The following is a 20,908-nucleotide window of genomic DNA, read 5'->3' as shown; positions in this document are numbered from 1 at the left end:
TCAACAGCAAGAACTTGGGAACCACCATCTTAACCAGCTCCATCATATCATTAAACTGGGGCAAGCCAGTGAACCAGCTCATGAAATTGATCCTGCTTAAAAAATAACCTAGCAAGAGTAACACAGATTCCTAATCCAACATAGAATAAATCCTCTTAAACACCTGGGCCAGTACAACAGAAGGTGCAAGGCAGGCATCTGTACTGCCCAAGCCAACAATGCGATAAGGACCCACTGGGTAGCTGTGCCCATGTGGATACCCACCAACAGCTATCTTTGCATCCAACCATGTGCCATGCATTTTGGTAGCCAACTGCAGTCTCAGGCTAGGTTCTCTTCTTATGGGAGTCCGCTGCCTACAAGATTATGCTTTCATGTCTAATGACACAGCTTTCTAGAAGAGAAATGTTTTAGTCTACACTATTCTCACCCGCTGCATGCTCGCTACTATATAACTCTACCCTGAACAAAACAAAGACACTGCCCTTCACCCCTTTAATCTATGCTTTCTACTTCTTCCAAGGTCTTGAGTGCAAACACAATGTAAGCAGACCCCAAGAGGCAAAATGAAGCTTCCCCCCAAGTAATGTAAAATAGAGACTAAGTCTATGAAGCCTGTACCAGCAAAGTTGCCATGTTAGACTGAAGGATTATGTTCAAGAGCAGATCCATCTGAAACAGAGGCTACAAAATGATAAGAAACTTTTGACTTATTATTACTCTTAAATTTCAACTAGTTCCAGAAGTAGCTCCCAGCAAGCCAATGTGTGGTATTGAAACACCAATCTTCAATACATTACAAACCAGAGGTATAGGTCTTCCCTAAATTTACCAAAAGGTTCTTAACACATTTTATGTTCACTAACATTTTTCTGGTTTCAAGGTATTTCAAGAAACAGGATTTCTACTCATTTGCAGGAAAAATCCTACGTTATGTGCCATTTTTCAAATATGTTTTCTGATTTAATAGCACTTTTTCCCCAGAAAGAGTAATTCTCCCTCTTCTCAACTACAGAGATTTTTCACAATATACTAAATTAAACAGTTTATTCTTTTCCCTAATCCTGATCTTCACTTAGGACAGAAAAATAGCCTTGGGGGGTTACTTGCTTCAATCCACAAACATCAAGGCAACGGTAATCTAGTCCACTCAGACAGGAGACACAGTTCCATCAGTGACTGTTCACATAGTGCATTCAGAAACACAAATGAACCATAGAGCATTGCAGGCTACTCTCCAACACAAACAGTCCTCGCTCCCCTCCCACAATCAATAGAAAATGTACAAGCAAAATGCCATCTATATTCTAAAGAATAAGAAAAAAAAAATAAAGCCGTAAGTACTTTTTTGTGACTACTGTTGTAAGGACCTACTTCACCTGCAAAAAGCCTTAATATTTTAACAAGTCTCACTGCAAAACCTACCACACGCACCTCAAATACTGAGCATTATGTGAGATTACTGAACACAAGGCAGCAACCAAATTAGGTGAAGGATGCAGCAGCTGAAATAATTACAAAGTTTTCCAACTCAGCATTCCAGATAATTTCTGATGCAAGGGTGGAACCAAGTCAAATGTAAAGGTACAATACGGCTGAAAATGTCACCTTCAGTACAAAACAGATACACTTCTTTAGTGCTGTACCTCAAGTCATGGTACATATTCGTATTAATCTTAAATGAAAAGAATGCAAAATCAGTAATTGAGAACAAAACTAATAGTGGCAAAGTAGTCCCTAAATGCTTGAAGTGCCTTTTCTGAGAATTCCTGTCAGGCTTTCAGACAGAATCTTGCAATCCAACATGGTCCACAGAGAGAGAACACCGCAAATAATACTTCATGTCAACTGCAGTGGTCTCCTCCAAAATAAAGGTAAGACTAGAACCAGTCACCAGGATCGGAACCAAAACATCATCATCATCTTCAAAGCAAGTCAGTTTTTCTTTGGATGAATTACAAAGAGATTATGAGCGTCAACATGTTCTACTAAACGCCCATTTCAAAAGCAGCTGACTCTGGACAAAAGCAATGCACTGCAATAGGTAAAACAACATCAACTGCGGTTAGAAAAAAAATTTAAAAGAAACCAAAAAAGATAAGAGACAGAGACACATATTCCCTCTTTACCTTGGGTGAAATTACATTTTCAGTGTGCCACATACACATTAAATACACTCTGTCTTGTAAAGTTATAAAATACAAAACTGAGATGAGTTACCTTAGTACTTTACCAGGAACAGCTCCATCATTCCCCTATTCAAGGGGACAAAAAGCCATCCTTAAGAGTGACAATAGACAACACTATATAACCCAGTCCTGCAAACATAACTGGGAGCACCCAAGCCCTTGAGGTACACCAGCAAAGGCTTCTGAGGAAAGTACTGGAAATAAAGTAAGACACATGCTATCTTCTTGTAAAAACGAAGTTAAAAATATAAAGGTGAAAATGGAAATGTGGAAAAAGCTAGGAGAAAATAAAAACACATAATAAAAGGACTAACGCAAAAGCTAAAGGTGCTTAGTCAAAAAAGCTGGACAACGTCCTTCTCTTATTTGAGCAATAAAAGTCACACACTTCAACTTCATGTCAAGAGCACCACACAGCTGAGCATGCAAGACGTCAGGCTTTGGGAAACAAGGAAGCAAATTGGAAGAGATGAAGATCTAAAGCACCTGCAGAAAAGCATGTCCCCATCTGCACCCTTCCAGCAAGTTTTAGCTAGTTAGGGGAATGTAAAACCCCAAACGTAGTTTTTCCTGACATTTGTAGGACTGCAAAAAGAAGAAGAAGGAGAACAGGCATGGTCCACACATTTATACAGAACACAGGAAGATGCTATGCAATAAAGATGGCTAAGGTGAGACCACAGTACAGATTCTGAATTTGGTGTGCTAATAGCTTTTTTTTTAATGCAGCAGTAGCAATGGCTACAGAACAAGCCCAAGGATGCAGCATATAAAATCCACATTCTGGCTATAACCACCAGTTCCAAAGGAGTTTAGTTCACTAGGCCAGCATCTGAAGATTATTGTTACTTTGATAATGCCTGCCCTGCATCTCTGTCCACACAGCACATACACATTAATTGTGACACTGTGAAGAAAGGGAGTTTAAACTAGTCAATTCATCTTCTTTTTAGCGCAGAAAAGGAACATTCGGGTTTTTCTATCTATTAAGGGTCTTCCAAGAGATAAGTTAATTGTGGTACTCTGACAACAGCATACAAAATGCATGAAACTAGCCATATTTAAATATATTACAGCCTGTCCCCACTGCCCAAGTAATACCAATAACATGCATGACCCTGCCCCATGACACACCAGTTGGGTGACTAGTCACTCATCTGATAGGATGCTGTTAAGCTACTCCCATCCCACAATGCTTCTAGCTGCAGACCAACAGTTCCCTGAGAACCTGATATTTAGCAACTCTTCCCCCCACCCCACCCCCAGTAAAATGACAGGATCATGGGATGCAACACTCCCCTTCTGCTCCATGCTGGTGAGGCCCCACCTGGAGTACTTCATCCAGCTCTGGGGCTCCCAACGTAAGAATGATGTGGACCTGTTAGAGCAGGTCCAGAAGAGGGCCACAAAGATGATCAGAGGACTGGAGCCCCTCTCCTATGAAGACAGGCTGAGAGAGTTGGACTTGTTCAGCCTGAAGAAGAAAAGGCTCCAGAGAGACCCCACTGCAGCCTTTCAGTGATTAAAAGGAACTTACAAGAAAGATGGGTACAAACTTTTTAGCAGGGCCAGAACAAGGGACAGTGGTTTTAAACAGAAAGAGGGCAGGTTTAGATTGGATACAAGGAAGAAATGCTCTCTTTTCTCCAGAAGACTACTTCTCAAAAAAGCCTAACTTCAGCTTCCCCCTCCACCTCTTGTCTTTTTGTTTGGGTACCCTCTGGTTATGGAAGCCTATTTTACAGAGTGAATGATAAAGAAAAGTACTAATGAATTTTTACAAGATTAATCTGACAGAATTTATAGAGAGAGACCTTATCCCCACACTGTGCAATAGGGGAGAGCAATTTTTGCAAATTCTTAGCTAGAGAATCCCAGAAATTCTTCCATGAGCCAGAAATTACAGGAAGTATTAATTTCCTAAATAAAGGCACTCATCCATTTCAAAACAAACTATCTTCATACATGTGAAGTCCTATGGTTCTACCCCAGGATATAAAGAATGCTGTAAAAAAATACTGCAAAGCAACGTTAGCTAGGCCTAATTTTGACAAAATTGTCACTACATCTTACCACTACTGTTAAAGATAGAAGCAATCTTTGAGAGCATTCCCCTTCCTTTTTAGAGGCAAAATAACTTAAAGTAATTTGTTATTAATTAAACACTATTCTTTCAAGTTTAGGTGTATAATGAGCAAGGAAAAGGCACGTGAGGCCTTCCTTAGCAGTCTGCTTCTGGAGTTTGACAAGCAGGACAAGTATTCTAGTGAGAACAATTCTAGTAATAAAATTTCAAAGTAGAATATTAGAATCATAGAATCGTTAGGGTTGGAATGGACCTTAAGATCATGTAGTTCCAACGCCCCTGCCATGGGCAGGGACACCTTATGCTAAACCATATCACCCAAGGCCTCGTCCAACCTGGCCTTGAACACTGCCAGGGATGGAGCATTCACAACCTCCCTGGGCAACCCATTCCAGTGCCTCATCACCCTAACAGGAAGGAATTTCCTTCTTATATCCAACCTAAACTTCCCCTGTTTAAGTTTTAACCCATTACCCCTTGTGCTATCACTACAGTCCCTAATGAAGAGTCCCTCTCCAGCATCCTTATAGGCCCCCTTCAGATACTGGAAGGCTGCTATGAGGTCTCCATGCAGCCTTCTCTTCTCCAGGATCAACAGCCCCAACTTTCTCAGCCTGTTTTCATACGGGAGGTGCTCCAGTCCCCTAATCATCCTCATGGCCCTCCTCTGGACTTGCTCCAACAGTTCCATGTCCTTTTTATGTTGAGGACACCAGAACTGCACACAATACTCCAGGTGAGGTCTCCCGAGAGCAGAGTAGAGGGGCAGGATCACCTCCTTTGACCTGCTGGTCACGCTCCTTTTGATGCAGCCCAGGATACGGTTGGCTTTCTGGGCTGCAAGCGCACACTGAAGCCGGCTCATGTTCATTTTCTCATCAACCAAAACCCCCAAGTCCTTCTCCACAGGGCTGCTCTGAATCTCTTCTCTGCCCAACCTGTAGCTGTGCCTGGGATTGCTCTGACCCAGGTGTAGGACCTTGCACTTGGCATGGTTAAACTTCATGAGGTTGGCATCAGCCCACCTCACAAGCGTGTCGAGGTCCCTCTGGATGGCATTCCTTCCCTCCAGCGTATCAACCGAACCACACAGCTTGGTGTCATCGGCAAACTCGCTGAGGGCACACTCAATCCCACTGTCCATGTCAGCGACATAGTAAAAATTATGTTCCTAAAATTTGCCACTTTCTATAGAGCTGAGAAAAGTGGACACAAATTACAGGAGGAAAATACCCAGAGAAGTTCTAGACTCCCCTTCTCCGGAAGTGTTCAAGGCCAGGTTTGTTGGGGCTTCAGCAACCCTGTCTACTGGAAGGTGTTCTGCCCATGGCAGGGAAGTTGAAACTAGACAATCTTTAAGGTCTCTTCCAACCCAAACCCTTCTATGATTCTATGAAAATGCTCCTTCCCTGGAAGACTGATTTTAAATAGGCATAAAAGAAAGTAAAGTCAGTTAATTTTGTCATCATACCCTTAAACAGCAAAGACACTGAATGCCACAGGAAGAGTACTTGCGCAGCAAGTTACTTGAATTGACTGTCAGTACCATTAATTGGCTTGTAAATGGTACTGTCAGTACCATTAATTGGCTTGTAAAAAGCTACAGATCTTCCACAACTGAAAACAGAAGGATAAAAAACTTCAGTATCTTATCAGCCACTAACTGGAGGAAAGACTAAATATACAGCCAGTAGCACAAGTCACATCCAAATTTTAAAAACCAGAGGAAAGTTCTACAGTTTATGGCCAAAGAACTCCCTAAATATGTAACAGAGGTAGTCTAAGCTTCTAATTAAGATTAATTTTTTACATAAACTTGGGTTTCAAGTTGCTGAGATCAGTTCTACTATTTCTGTCCCACTCACATGTAGCAACAAGCATGGTCCAAAGAAGAGACAGGAACATTGAACTCCCTATGACCTTCAAAAGGCATCATTTAAAAGAAGAGAGCGATTCGTAATCATGGCTCAGCCTGTTCCCTTTTGAATGCTTTAGCTCAACAATCTCCAATTTGCTTATCAAGATTACTGGAACAGGTTGGGGAGGATAAGCCAATTCACTATTACTGCAAGATTTCATTTTTTAAATATCTTTCATTCCATTCACACACCACCAATCTTCAACAACTTAATTCAAAAAAAATTGCTAAATATACATCAAACTTCTTCCTTGTGCAACATACAAGATGCAACGTCTCTTATTTAAAGGCCAGATGGCACTGCATTCACTATTATATTGTTAAACAGTGTTCCTGAAATAAACTTTGGAGTTCCTTCGCATTCAGGTTTCATAGAATCATAGAATAGTTAGGGTTGGAAAGGACCTTAAGATCATCTAGTTCCAACCCCCCTGCCATGGGCAGGGACACCTCCCACTAAACCGTGTCACCCAAGGCTCTGTCCATTTAACAAACAGCTGTGATTAACGTTGAATGCTCTACCTACTCAAACTCCATAAATACTACTTGTCATGCTAAATTCAGATAAGCCAGAGTGAGAGCTTCTCACACTACTTAAACCAGCCTAGCCAGACCACCTACAAACAGTCTTTCTCCTACGTATTTGCAAGAAAAGCCTCCCCATCACTCTTTTTGTATCATATAAGAGCATATTTTAATCAGACATTATTATGCTAAACTTTAGAACAGAATTACATTGTCTTGTTCCACACAATTTTAAAAATGTTTTCCATTACGTGTGACGCTACCAGACGTGTAATCTAGACTTGAGGTATCCCAGCATTCACTACGAAAAACACACAGTCAAGGACTGGACCAGGAATTCACCATCAGAATAAGCATGCCATTCAGATCTGCTTCTGCATCACCTGTATCAAGCACATCACCCCTGCCTATGAAGGCCTCTTTTCTCCAGCTACTCCTATTCAGATCAACATCAAAGATTCTGAGTTCAGAAGTGGCTGCAAATTTCTAAACCTCTAGATTTAAACATATATATATATACACAAAAAAGCAACCACATTCCATGACTTTGTTTCTCCAACACAATAACTCTGGATATTTGTCATTCCACTGCTTCTGAAAAGCATGCCTGTAACAAATCTTTCTGCAAAACAATGCTCTTATGTGCAGTAACATATGTTCTATTCTTTTCATTATGTTCACTATCATAATGAAATGCCTATTTCAGCATTTTACCTGCTAGCTGCAGATGTTAAGAGGAAAATTTCTGTGCTTACCTGGTATTTCCCTTTCAGTAGTAAGGTCCACAGATCCATTCAGCCTGCTTGCAGCTTGGGGGTAAACCAGACTCATCAGTCATAGGCATCAGAAGAATATCCTTCCCATCTAAATAAATTCATCCCTCCCCACATCAAAAGTTTCTAAAGCTAAAACAAAGCTAGTCTACTGCATCACAGATTATGCAGTTCTCTGAAAAAAAGAGAACAGAGGCTGTGAATGATGGGGATACTATGGATCATGATCTTAATTACTGTGAACTTCAGTTGAATCCTCAGGATTTGGAGATCATGTCCAAGTAGGTGACCATCTGTATATTTTAGAATGGGGGGAGATAAAGATTGTGTATGGCAGAGGAAAGCTATTTTTAGTTGCCATGCTAGAGATCAGGCAGGGAACTTCCAACACACTCCTACTTTAAACCTTAGCATTCAAAGAAAAAGAGGTAATCTTTATCTTTTTCAGGCACAGAAGAGACTGCTCAAAAAAAGATGAAAGCTAAAATCTGGATATGAATTAGATGTTTGGTGTGCTGACGGACAGCAGGCCTTAAATCATAATGTCAAGCACAATAGTGAAGCTCTGCACTTCGCTTCAGCCATTAACAAAACTTGATGATCTTGTTGTCCTCACAGAGCCTAACAGGTAACTGTCTTTTTCAAATACACATTTCATGCTGGCAGGACTGGGTTTTTTGCCCCTGTGAATCACCCATTTGAGAATCCAATGCTAGATTAAGCACATTGCTAGATTAAGAGACTCACATAAAATGCCTCCCAAAGAAGGTACCTGGGTTCCATTCAAGCCTATGAACCACAAGTAAGTAAGCAAACATACAAAACTGACACAATCTCTCTTCTCTTTCTAGACGTCAAGCCATGAGAGCACTGTATGGATTTCTTAAGTTCCCAAATCTTTGCTGGTAAAAAAACAACATCACAGAGGGCTGGCGGTGGCAGGGAACTAACCCTTAAGACAACGCTAAAGAATGAACGCAAATGGACAGAGAAAATGCTGGGGACAGACATACATTAGACTATTCATACTACTGTATGGTATGCACTAGGAAGTCTTACAAACACCCTGATTTACCCAAATACCCCTACATAAAAATACTCTGTTTTTTTAATTGCAGGTAAAAGTCATGCCCTGTGTTTTGGATGTAACATGAATAAGGAAGTACTGAAGAAAAATCCGGGAAGCAAGTGGAAACTCCTAAATGCTACCCACGCTGGAAAGAACAGGTTATGCTTGCTTGTTGGGCAGCTGTACAGACATACATGGTTCTGCAGAATAGGCAAGGAAATTAGACTTGCTCTCATTAGACTGGGAAACATTGTAAAAGACTCTCCCACTCTCAGCTTAAATTGTGTAACATTTTTCTCTGAATGGTTCACCCAGCCAACAGGACAATTCCTGCTCCAAGCTGCACCTACCTAATTATTAGCTAAAAGATCTCACATGCATTAGCATTCACTGTTTTACTCCAGATAGCAACCACACCAGGAATTACGAGAACACAATCACAGGGAAACACAAAAATTAGCACTCATAATATTAAGACACCTAACCTTTTACCAAGTCCTAACGCAGTATGTCACACATCATTCTAGTACGCCCTAAAACAGTACATGAGCTTAAAAGAGGAATGCTTTATCTGACCAGGGAAAACTGTCAGCACATATACCAGCACTGGATAAGCAGATTGGTCACACAGAAAAAAGAGAAGTTGACATACACTGAGCATGGCTATGCATAAGCAAGAGAAAGGACAAAACGTTCAAAGTAGGCCTTGCTTATGTTCTTCAAATGTCCAGTTGGGACTATTAAAAATACTCCTTTTGGCAATGGAAAGGGAAAGAAAAGTATAAAAAAATCTATACAGAAGAATTCTTAACGGCACAGCAAAAGTATTCACAGCAACTCTACGTATCAATGGCTTGATCAAGCTCAGACACTGGCCTGAGACAGTGAAGCTGAACACTGGAATTCATCTTATACATTAGACCATGAAAATAACAGATTGGATATCTGAACTCAGGAGGAAGACACACTTCCACTAATGGTTCACTGCCAGGCAATTCAAGTCTATTATCTGCCATTAGGAAAAACTTCCTACCTAACCTTCCAAGCATTCCCACTCAGAAAAATACTTGCCATTACTTTTCTCACTTTGCCCATTCAGGCAGTAAGGCAAATGTGCAATGCCACAAGATTTTAAATAGGTAGCTTAAAAAAACTAAAGTGACACTAAGTACATACTGTATTACATGCAGATGAATTAGAGATTTCACTGTCTGCATTAGACAGTTTCCAGACAAGAGTATAAGACTGTAAGAATTTAGGATGCATTTGCCTAAGTATCACATACTGTAGCGGCCAGAAGACTGGCAGCAAGCACAGGGACTTCAAGTTCTTCCCCGAAACAAGCCCAACTGCAGGAGAATAAATCACAAACAGTATTTGCTCACTATTTGACAGATCTCATACAAAGCACATAGGTCCAGCCTATTCCATCAAGTAATACCATTATTATCCAAAGCACACTAAAACTTCAGTAATGCATTTGCAAACATAACCAAACACCTTTAAGAGCCTTACTTGGTCTCTTCAGCCAGAAAGATAGGATAAGCATGATTTTCTTTCTATTTTCTAGCATTTCTTGTGTCCCAGCAAGTGCAGAGGGAAAAGAACAGAGAAAGGAACAGAAGAGCACAAGCAGGCAATCTTTGGAGAAGCCACAGAGCATTTCACTGCTTTTACCAAACACAAGGTGGTCGGCTGCGCCATGAAATTCACTTGCAATAAATGATGAAAATTTTGCAAACTGAAAAAGGAAAGCTGCACTAGTTAGTAGCCAGACTGGAAAACATAGATCTATTATTTATAAATCTAATGCTAAAACTTTGACAAAATTTACTCATGCAGGTAAATGATCCATAAGGACTTCAGGTTACAGTTCTCATTAAATACAAACAAGACCTTCCAGTCACTTTCAGCTGGATCCCATTCTCTCTGTCAACAAGACATTCCCCAACAGACTTCAGCACATTTGGGTGGACACCTCATGAGTTCATTTGTGTAATGTTAAGGTTGGAAAGCATGCATCTTTAGCCCAGGCTTACCACTGTCTTCTCAATTTCCATATTCCCACTTACAGTGAACACCTGATAAGCCAAAGACAACAACCCCACACATTTGTTTGCTTCTTTAAGAATGAACCTGATAGCAGAAATTTCTGCTAATGAGACTGAAGTGTTTTTATAGAAGTACCATATTCATATTCTAGATAGCTAATGGGGGAGCACCTCCCAGATTAAAGCAGGCCTGTCAAACTAGCCCTCCATGAGAACTCACCAACACTACCATGACAAGCATACAGCTCTTCCTGAGGCAAATGAGAATCCCTTCTCATTTTAGCTTCAATATCAGGAATCACATACAGACTTCAAGAGAGTACAGGCTACATTGCTGTGTTCTGCAACAGCTCATGTGGGGTTGGAATGATATCACAGCATTTCCCTGGACTGCTTAGGATCAATAGGCAAATTTTTACCCATGTTCTTGCACAGCTCCACATACTGACATACCTGCAAATGTCTGGTATTCCTATTTTAACTGAAGTGCTTTCTAGTCATTTGCTCCAAAACAGAGGCTATTGCATTCACACCACTCAATGACAGGCAGGACAAGAAAGAAGCCAGAGCCGCTGCAGTCAGTGACCTCTCAGGGAAGCCAGCAACCTTCCACTAACTACTGTCTACAAAGGAGCAGCCCAGCTCATGCTCTTGGAGTCATTTCAGCTTGTCATATTTCTTGTAATCATTTTCATCATCAGGCAGAATCCCACATTTTTGGCCTTGGTTTTCAGCAGCCGTAAAGTCTGAACTAGCTTGTTCTTAGCTGCCAGTGCTGAGGAAAGCTGCATGAAAAGTTTTATGAACTTTTACAGAATAGGAAGAATGTCACAAAAGCCCTGGCCCATGCAATTTTTAGGTTAAGACTTGGCCATAGTCACTGGGCGCACGTTAGCTGAACCTGTTAGTGCTTGCAGGAGGTTTCAAAAGACATTTTCCACTTCTGTTGCTGCTGGAGCGATGCCAGCTGACAACTTTCATACCCATGGGATGTGGCTCAAGCAATGCCGGTCTGAACTTGACTATATTGCAGGAGCTCCTAATAATAAGATCTTTTCTGGACTCCTCTGTTTAGAAACAGTTGGCGTTTACTATGTTGTCTCATGAAAGAACCCATGTTAGAAACATACCACTTTATGAAAGGCTGTCTGAAGTTAATAAGCCTCTACTGATCCTCGTGACTCAATGTCTGAGTTACAGCACCCTTCCAAAGAAAGGTGGAAATGGTTCAGTACACAGTAACTTAGAACAATATAGGCAAGGTAACCAACCATAAAGGCAGGTGCACATATAAAAGAACAGGGGGTTGGGGAAGATAAAGAACAATCTCAGGTGCTGCAAGAAATTTCAAATTCTCCAAGATGCTGTTTCCCAGAAAAAGTAACAAACTTCTTTTCTGAGTTAAAGCACACATATCTTAAGTTCTGTGAAGCTGAAATAGCAAGTTAGACTCTTCAGCCAGGAAAAAAGCTCCTGGGGTATTCTAGTAAACTACAAAGGCATCAATAGCAAATCAAGTGATCAAGATCAGCTGCTCACTGCCTCTTCCAATACCAGGGATCAAAGACAAGGTAGGTGAACCCAGGCTAAAAAAAAAAACTAACAACAAATCAGTGCAATGGCTAATAGACCTGTGCAGCTATTCGCCAGGGGAGAATACGGAAGATACCCTCATGAGCTCAAGGAGAAACTAAACAAGTATGTGAAAAAGGGATCCATTATGGGCTACCAATTAGACAAACCAAAACCCAAAACTCAGGAAAATCTTCAAACCAGAAATAGTCAGGGGATGGCAAGAGGAGCACTGAAACACACTCTTTTCTTCTTAATCACTAGGCATCTACTTACTTCAATTGTGGAAGGAAGCTGGGCTAGAAGAGCCTTTGATCTGAAGCTGCACAGCCACTCTTACATATTCAAGTGAGGAGATATAGAATTACCTTTTCTTCAAATTGTAAGATACACCCTTCTCCCCACTAAGAGGAGAGAGATTTCCCTTCTCCAAGTATGAATGTTCATTTCAGTCAAAATGAGACAGATAAACAATGTTCACTTTATTTTCCATGTGTCTCTACTTCAGAAGTCTGCCCTTGCAACCTTGCTCTACTTCCCAGAGTTAACAAACATATCTTAAAAGCCTATCAGATTTCATCTTAAGAGCTGTTCCAAGAGTTATCCTCTCCACAGCTCCCACCGGAGCTTTTTTTTGGAACTAGACTGCTCCTATACTTAGGAACCTTTTTAATTTCCATCCTGATCACTGCCAGCTTTTACCCATCTGTTCTTGTGCCAAAAATGGTCTGGTTTTGAGCTAAGCTGCAAGCCATCTGACACGTTCACAATAACAGATCAATGGCCTACTACAATGAAGGGAAGTAAAAGGTCAGATCTTCATCATAAAACACCATCTTAAATTCTGCACCTAAAATTCCAAGTTAATCCAAATCCTGGAGAACAGAAACAAAACATACATACACATGCTTCAGATTCCACATTAGCCTGCAAATGTCAAGTGAAAATGCAAAGGGATTTTTCTTAAACAGATTCATCAGCCTGGAAAGAATATAAAAAATAAGCGCATAAACTTTAAACTTTATAAATTGCAAGAAATTACATACAATTATGCAAGTCATTTATATAATAGTTGTAACAACAAAGGGGAAAATAAAATAAAATAGGAATAAAGTATAAAAACTTACTTCCCAATGTTTTCAGGTAGTGCTTGCAGAGAGATGTCGTTTACTGAAAGACATGTTAGATTCTGTAATTCAGGAAAGCTTTCAGGCAACCTGTGGAGATATTGACTCAAATCAAGGACTTCCATCAGAAGTATTGACATTCACGTAATACATACTGGAAAAGAGAACATGTAGTGGAAAACAAGAATCTATTTAGAAAATAAACACAGAGGGAAGCATGCCCAAACTCCAGCACGACTCCCAGAAAATTTTAAGGATCATAGTACAAAAAAAACCCATAACTAAAGAGATTTTAAAGCTTTTTCTGTGTCAGAGAATAGGTAATATCCATGCCTCCTAGCCCCTTTCTTCCCTGCCCACAATCTGTAACTTTAAGAAGCTATAGGGCTTGAGAACATTTGAAGCATTTTAACAAATTTCTAAAAATCAAACATATTAAACAAAAAACTGAACATTTTTACTATTATTTTCCTGTATCACTTAGACAGTGAAATAACTAAACAAATTATTTTCATTCAGGCTTCCATTACACACATGCTTACAGCATGGCCATTTTGTATTAGCTACTAGGCTGCTTTTCAAAGGAACAGTCTGTTCCCCATGAGGACAAGGTTGCACTGTTACAGCATTTCACATTTACTGGTTCACAACACAACAGCATGTAATCACTCCCTTCTTACACTATAAAATGCAGCCATATGCAAAACACTTCCAAAGTTCCCAAAGCCTTTACGACCGTCACCTAACATCTTCTGCATGCCTTGTCTTCCCCTCCCCTCACGCAGGCAGATTCCTGTACCACTCACTGCTCACTGGCAACTGGGCTGCAGCAAGCAGCTCAGTTTGAGGTTGCACAGGAGACAGGGTGGGTTAAAAGGGGTAATGAGGTAGAGAAGAAGCCCTGACCCAGCCATCCAATTTCTGCTCAACCTCCAGGCATTCAACCTAAACTTAAGCTGTAGCATTTGGTTTGGTTCCTGCTCTCCACACCACCCAGCTCAAGGCAGATGGAGTGACCTGCAGGCAACTAGCTAAAAGGAGACACACACCTACAGGCAAATACAACTGTGCATGTGAGAAAGGAAAAAAAAAAACCAAATTAGAATGGAGGGTAGAGGGTGCTTTTAATGTGCTCAACTCCATACTGCACTATAGGTAATTTTCTGAACTTTTATTAACAAAACATGCTTGATGTCTCCAAAATGTGAGCTCCCCTATAATTACTCATCACCGGTTAGGCTATAAAAGATTTAAGACTGGAGTTAAATGGTCTGAGTATCTTTTGGTCAGCCCTGAAGTGGGCAGGCTAGACTAGATGATGGTTGTAGGTCCTTTCTAATTAGAACTATTCTATCTATATCATATAGTGGAATTGCAGTCTACTCTACAATAAATGTGCCTGCTTTTCATTAATATAAATCTGAAATCATCTTAAAGCAATGGGGAAAATGGTCTGCCAGCCATTTTTAATGCTGTAGGCTCATCAATTATTAAGGTTGACAATGAGACAACATATTGTATTAGTGGTAGAACATTGATTGGGAAGATCTCTGCCCAGCTTTTAAGCTTAGAGGAAATAAGGACAAGAATCAATGGCTATAAAAAGTTCCACGGTATCACACAGAAAAGGAAATCACTACTAGACTTTCCCACTCTGTCTGTGCAAATTAGTGCCAAAACCTACGTGCTGTTATACAGGCAAAACTGACATTCTGGATCTCATTCCAGAAAATACCTGGCAACCATGTGTATCAAGTTTTGGTATCTGTGTTTTCTAACTTAGTAAACTGCTCCAAGTGATGCTTTCCAGGACATACATAGACTTTGGAGCCACTTTATCAAGAATTGTCTAAATTCTCTTTAACTGTCAACTAAGAGCTATGAGATCTACTTCAACCCCATTAAAAAGCCTTTCAACTCTTTTGTTAATTTAACTCAGTTGTAGCTGTGCATTACAACTACTGTTTAAGGAAACACATTAGTCGGGCCCCAGGCCTTATTCAGCACACAAAATCGAGAAGGATAACTAGCATACTAATACAGACAATTCTGGTTTCAGTAGCAAGAGATGCAGTTCTGAGCTTTATGTACTGCACATTCATGCCTGGGAAAAAGCTGTTCGGGAACCCTCACCACTTGCCTATCTAAATATCAGTTCATCCTCAGTTTGCTTTACTGGATTTTTGTGGTATTATTATCCTCACTATATAAATGGGCTACAGAGGCACAGGCGTTAAGTTCACAAGTGTCCCTTTAACGCTCAAAGATGTGACTTTCCGGAGAACTTAGACCACACTATGGGAGATATTCAAAGCACACTTCTGAAGAAACTCAGCTGCACACATGGGAGAAGCAGTCTTGCAAAACCACTGGAGCGGCTTAAGATATTATAGACACTCTCCTGTTTGTTAGCACTCCAGCACCCCAGCAAGCTGCAAGTATTCCTAGCCCATCACAGTGCAAAGCAAAGCAGGTCGGCAAGTGCTCACAGTGAATACTCTGGCTTATGTGACTTTCTCAGCATCACAAAGGAGCACTGTGCCACGGGCTGGTTTAAGAAACAGTTCTCCAAATACTAGTCAAAGGCCTTAACTAGCAGACGATCTTTTCCTTGCTATCTCCAGCCTTATTTTACTTAAATTTCAAATTCTTAAGCAAATGGAACACAGAAATGTAAATAAAGCCCCTCTTCTGTACTAAAAGTGTACATAATCCCCAAACCCCAGCTCATCAGAATACGGACTGCCAGGAACTGTAGCAGTCACTGACATATGCAGTGCATTTCTGCCACATGTTACTGGATGTCACCGTGTCCCAGTTGATAGGAGGGTGATGAATGAAATGCTAGTCCAAGCTTTAATCATTAGTAAAAGCCATTATCTGCAGCAGCTGATATAAAGCCTATTCCAAATCGTCAGGCACCTGGGTTTGTGCCAGTGTATTCATGCTAACCATTGCCTTACCTTTACCAAGTATGAGCATGGTTTTCCTATGCATTTAATAAGAGGAACGAAAATTACTTAAGAGACAATCAGATTTACATTTTTCCTGGTTGGCTAACAAATTTCATCCCCTCCCAAGAAAGATGCACATCACTTCTTAAACCTGAACTTTTGCTGCATTCCCTGCCAGAGACAGACACTGTTGGCAAGATTTCATAGAGATCCTAGATCACAATTTTTAAGGCTTATTTAAAATTGTAATTGTTACAGCAAGACTGTAATTCTGGTATAGCAGGTACTAAGAAGAAGTGGAAGTTACCTAGTCAGTGGATTCCCACTGAAATCTGCTACCTGTAGTGCTCTGCAGAATGAGATGCTTTCTGGTATTTCGGGAATATCTGCAGAAGAAAAAATAAAGGAAAAAAAATTGTCAACAACTGTACTGCAGCTACACTGAAATTATTGCCTCATTACATTCAGTAACTTGCTATTGCAAGAAGTTATCTTGGTATCTTTCAAGACATTTCAACATGCAAGCCTGCTTCATGTCCATGTACACAGCTATTACAGCACAGCCATTTTGTGCTTTTTCACATCCCATTTCCCCCTTCTGCTCCATGCTTCTCTTCCTGATCCTGGACTACTCACCTGTCCTTGGACTGATCTTTACCAGCCTCTGCTCATCAAAAAACCCAAACTCTCTATGTGCCACGACTGTCCTAAAGAACCAATTAAAATCTGAGCCTCTTGTAATTTGATCAATACCTGCCCACAGTCTGTGGAGGAAGAAAGTATATGGGGAGGGAAAACAAGGGGAAGAAGAAAATGTGCAAGTCTCTCTACCTGTAACACGTGCATGGGAGAAGAACCACCCTCCCTCACACTAAAAACAGGTAATTTTAAAATATTATTAAAATTGATGGGTCCCAAGTAAGTTCTAGGACACTTTTTCAGACTGCTAGAAAGTAATCAGAGATATCTGTACGTGAAAACAGATTTCTTTTTATTTCAAGTATCATTACCATTACATGTTCGCCTACTACAGATTGGCATATGCTATCTTAGACATAAAATTGGTTTCTGGTCCTCTTACACCAAGTTGTATTTTCATGAAAGCTGTGGGTCCTCTGTGTAGGTCCTTGTTTACTGTTACTAAGATCCAGCAAAGCTGAAACAAACATGTTTGGTTTCTTCGTTTAACAACTTAGATTTTTATGACTCATTTTGAAAAGAATTCAAAAGGAAAAAAAAGTAAATCTTAAAGTAAATATCAGACTTTATTTCCAAGTTTTTTCCTCTTTCCATTTTTTCTACAGAGCATGATTACATCTACTCCATCTCCTCTTCCTACTGCTGTCATCACAAAGAATACTTTGGGAAACGCCTTCACAGATTTTCCTCATGCAAGTGGCACCACTGACTTCAGCAGCTATCGGTGATCTAAATACACTGAAAAAAAGACTTGGCAATTGGGTCTCTTCCTACCTAGCTGAGTAACTCAGAATTGACTGCTTATGTATTTCATTCAGCTCTTCTCCCCAAAAGCTGTGCGACGAGGGAGGAAAGTACCTACCTGCTCATCATGCTCACCTCTTGCCAGGTAAGCTGAGCAAATGCATCTATTTTGAATGATTCCCAGATCAGAACTGAACCCAGGGCCAACAAGAACACCAGGTCACTAGCTGTGAACAACCAATGAAAGGGCAGTAGAGGAGCCTCTCCTGGAAACCTCTTCCCCACATCAGTGGGAAGGGCTGGAGGAAAGGAGGGAGATGGGCACCACCCAGATGGGTTTCACCCCATCCAAGAGGTGTTTCTTCTTGGAATGGAAGCAAATCACTCTTGCTTCAAGAACCACAGTGCTCCCAGTACACTAGCCACAGCTTTGAAAACAGGTAGAGCAGGTGGAGAAACAGTTCCTAATGATTACGACTAGCTCTGGAGTGGTCTAATCACTTACCCCAGAAACACACTGCGTATTCAGAAAATACATTCACTGTTACTAAATATCAAAATAATGAGTAAGAAGCAAATACCCACACTGCAACACATCAAACAACCAAGCTGAGCTCCCACAATGCCAAAGCCACTTAGGGTGAGGTTTGCCTGGAGCGGTACAAATAGTTCCCTCAGTACGCTTGGTGAACGAGAAATTTTCAAGGCCCATTAACAACAGTAGTTTTCCCGTAAAATGGAATAGGTGACTTTAAAGCCTAACTCTCATCAATGATGTTTTATATGTTCTTACCCACCCACTCCTCCGTAACAGCTTTGGTATGGGAGGGGAAGCAGGTTTTTTTGAGGGGAAACATCTTTGCCAGAAACGCAACAGCAATGAGATAAATCGAAAATGGATCATTAGGTGGGACCTTTGAGGTCAGAAGGGACAGGTCACACCAAGTCCCCAAATCAGGCTTGAGCTCACTCCCCTGCAGCAGCCTGCCACAGAGGTACCAGACCACCCAGTGGGACTGCAGCCTGGAGCAAGGGCCAGAGAGGTGCGGGTACCACAATTCCAGACCCTGTGCAGGGGACATCAGGCCAGAGAGCACCCAAGCCTCTTCAGACTCTTCATGGGTCTCATCTCAAGCCTAAGTCCAGCACAACAAGCACCAGTGCACAGTCACCCAGCAGATCCTCTACAAAGAACCTCAGACGTAGTCATGAAACCACCACAGAGCTCCCAAATTTAAATGGGAGGTACTTGAACAACCAGCCTGTTTCAAAGCATCACATTCACAAGCATCTCTCCTGACCCCACTTCAGGAGTCAAAACCTCACATTTTATTCCTTTCACATGGTAGGGACAAGTAACTGAAATGGAAAACAGAAGTTTCATTAAGATTGCATGATTAAATAATGACCTTAAAGTGATAAATTCTTGTAACGCTCAAAGTACTTCAAAGCATTTGCCTTTCACTAACACTCCAGAGAGTAAAAGCACTGATAATCATTGCAGAGGCATTGCTCCTTCTTGCAAAACAGATGGCATTTTCTTTTTTTTAAAAAACATTCACTTTTGAAAGCATGTTCCAAGAAATTCAAACAATACACAGAAATGGGAACCTTCCCTCTCCCTACGAAGAAATACACATAAAATCAAAACAATATCAAAACTGCATTTACAGACAGTAGAACCAATGGTTTTACCCATTCCACAATTAAGCACCACCTGTAGAAGACTGAATTTGTAATATAGGATTATTGATAACAGAGGTCATAAATGCACTCAAATAGATGTTGTTACTTCTACCTTGCATTACAGCAACAGTTCTGATACTGAGTTCCGCTAGTGAAGAATGTATCATCCACCATTTAGTCTTCATACCACCCTTCCATGGATAACTAGCTGGAAAAGTCCTGAAAGGGACATGACTACTTCAAAGCTTCTGAGGACTCCAAATAACTCGTTTCTTTTAAACCAAGACAGTGTCCACAACTTTTATAGACACACATATATGTAGATACACAACCCTCTCATATACAAATACACACTTTCTTGTGTGAATCATTTTTATTCTGGATAAAAACAGTCTTACAAAAATCAAAGCTCAAGTAGAACTAACTGTTCTACACAGTTTATACACATAAAAATGCAACATATAAAGCAGAAGATAAATTTAAATCCTCTATGACAACATTTCTGAAACTATCATGTTACTGATTTCCTCTAACTGTGTGTAGTTTCATTGCTATATTGCAAATCATTTCTACCTCTGAATGATGGACTATGAAAACAAGAAAATAGAAACAGACCTTCTCAGCAGAAGTATTTGGTAAGCTTTTTCTTTTACAAGTCCTGGGTATTATCTGTAAAATCAGCAAGTATCTGAGCTAAGTAAAAATTACTCCAATATAAGATACTATGTAAAATAAGGCAGTATACTATGCTCATAGTTTGGATGCATTTGCAAATTACTAAATCTGTTTTGAAAATGAATCATGCTTCCCCAGCATAGATATTCCAACTATGAAGTCACTGTATGAGCAAAAATCTTCAAGAAGAAATGGTAACAGACACAGGGAAAAGAAGGAAAAATCCATTTCTAGGGGTGTTCTACATGTATACTTTCACCATTTGTTTTTTCTCTTGCACCTAACTGGACAAAGAACAGACAAAAATTCAGCGCCACTGTCTGAACTGAGGATCACTACATGTTTATCAAGTTCAACAACGTTGAAATGTAACTTGTTGTAATTGCAAGGCACCTTAAAAAGATTTCTGAGGCAAAACACAACCAAGTTACAAGCAGATACTTTATCACTACATGTGAAGACTACTGTAACATTGTGCTGTATAAATGAGCTCAGAAGAGAAAAAGCAAGGAGCATTTTAGCATATGACAACAAAAATGAAGTGATAATTACAGCAGAGGTGATGATTCATAATAGAAGCAGTGACATAATCAACTGAAATGCAACAGAAGATATTAAAATATATAAATAAATCCTTCTGTCTCTTGATGGATTAAACAGCTTTCACCATTACCGTTACCTACTCGGTTTCATTACATTAATGCATGCATCCCTGCCAATATCAGCAGCAGTAAGGTTAAATGCTTTTCTTGCCACCGCTGGATACCCAGCTCAAATTCTCAAATTCAACTTCAGTTGAATTCTTCTAATGCTACACACTGAAAAATGCTCTACATTTAT

The 20,908-nt window shown here is 40.3% G+C and overlaps 1 protein-coding gene across 1 annotated transcript in view; it reads right to left on the bottom strand.

Annotated features, from left to right (window-relative positions):
* The window catches only part of LRRC1 (leucine rich repeat containing 1), a 70,794-nt gene that overhangs the window by 25,049 nt on the left and 24,837 nt on the right, over window positions 1-20,908 (bottom strand). Inside the window, exons 3-4 of the mRNA XM_057414045.1 lie at window positions 16,572-16,650; window positions 13,311-13,400 (exon numbers count right to left, since the gene is read on the bottom strand). Of these exons, the coding sequence (XP_057270028.1) occupies window positions 13,311-13,400; window positions 16,572-16,650 (169 nt within the window). The remainder of the gene's footprint in view (window positions 1-13,310; window positions 13,401-16,571; window positions 16,651-20,908) is intronic.

Source organism: Pezoporus wallicus, unplaced genomic scaffold, assembly GCF_028554395.1.
Source record: "Pezoporus wallicus isolate ANWC-B61680 ecotype Strahan unplaced genomic scaffold, APGP_CSIRO_Pwel_v1 contig_6428, whole genome shotgun sequence".
Lineage (NCBI taxonomy): Eukaryota > Metazoa > Chordata > Aves > Psittaciformes > Psittacidae > Pezoporus > Pezoporus wallicus.
This window is presented reverse-complemented; position numbering and strand designations above follow the sequence as displayed.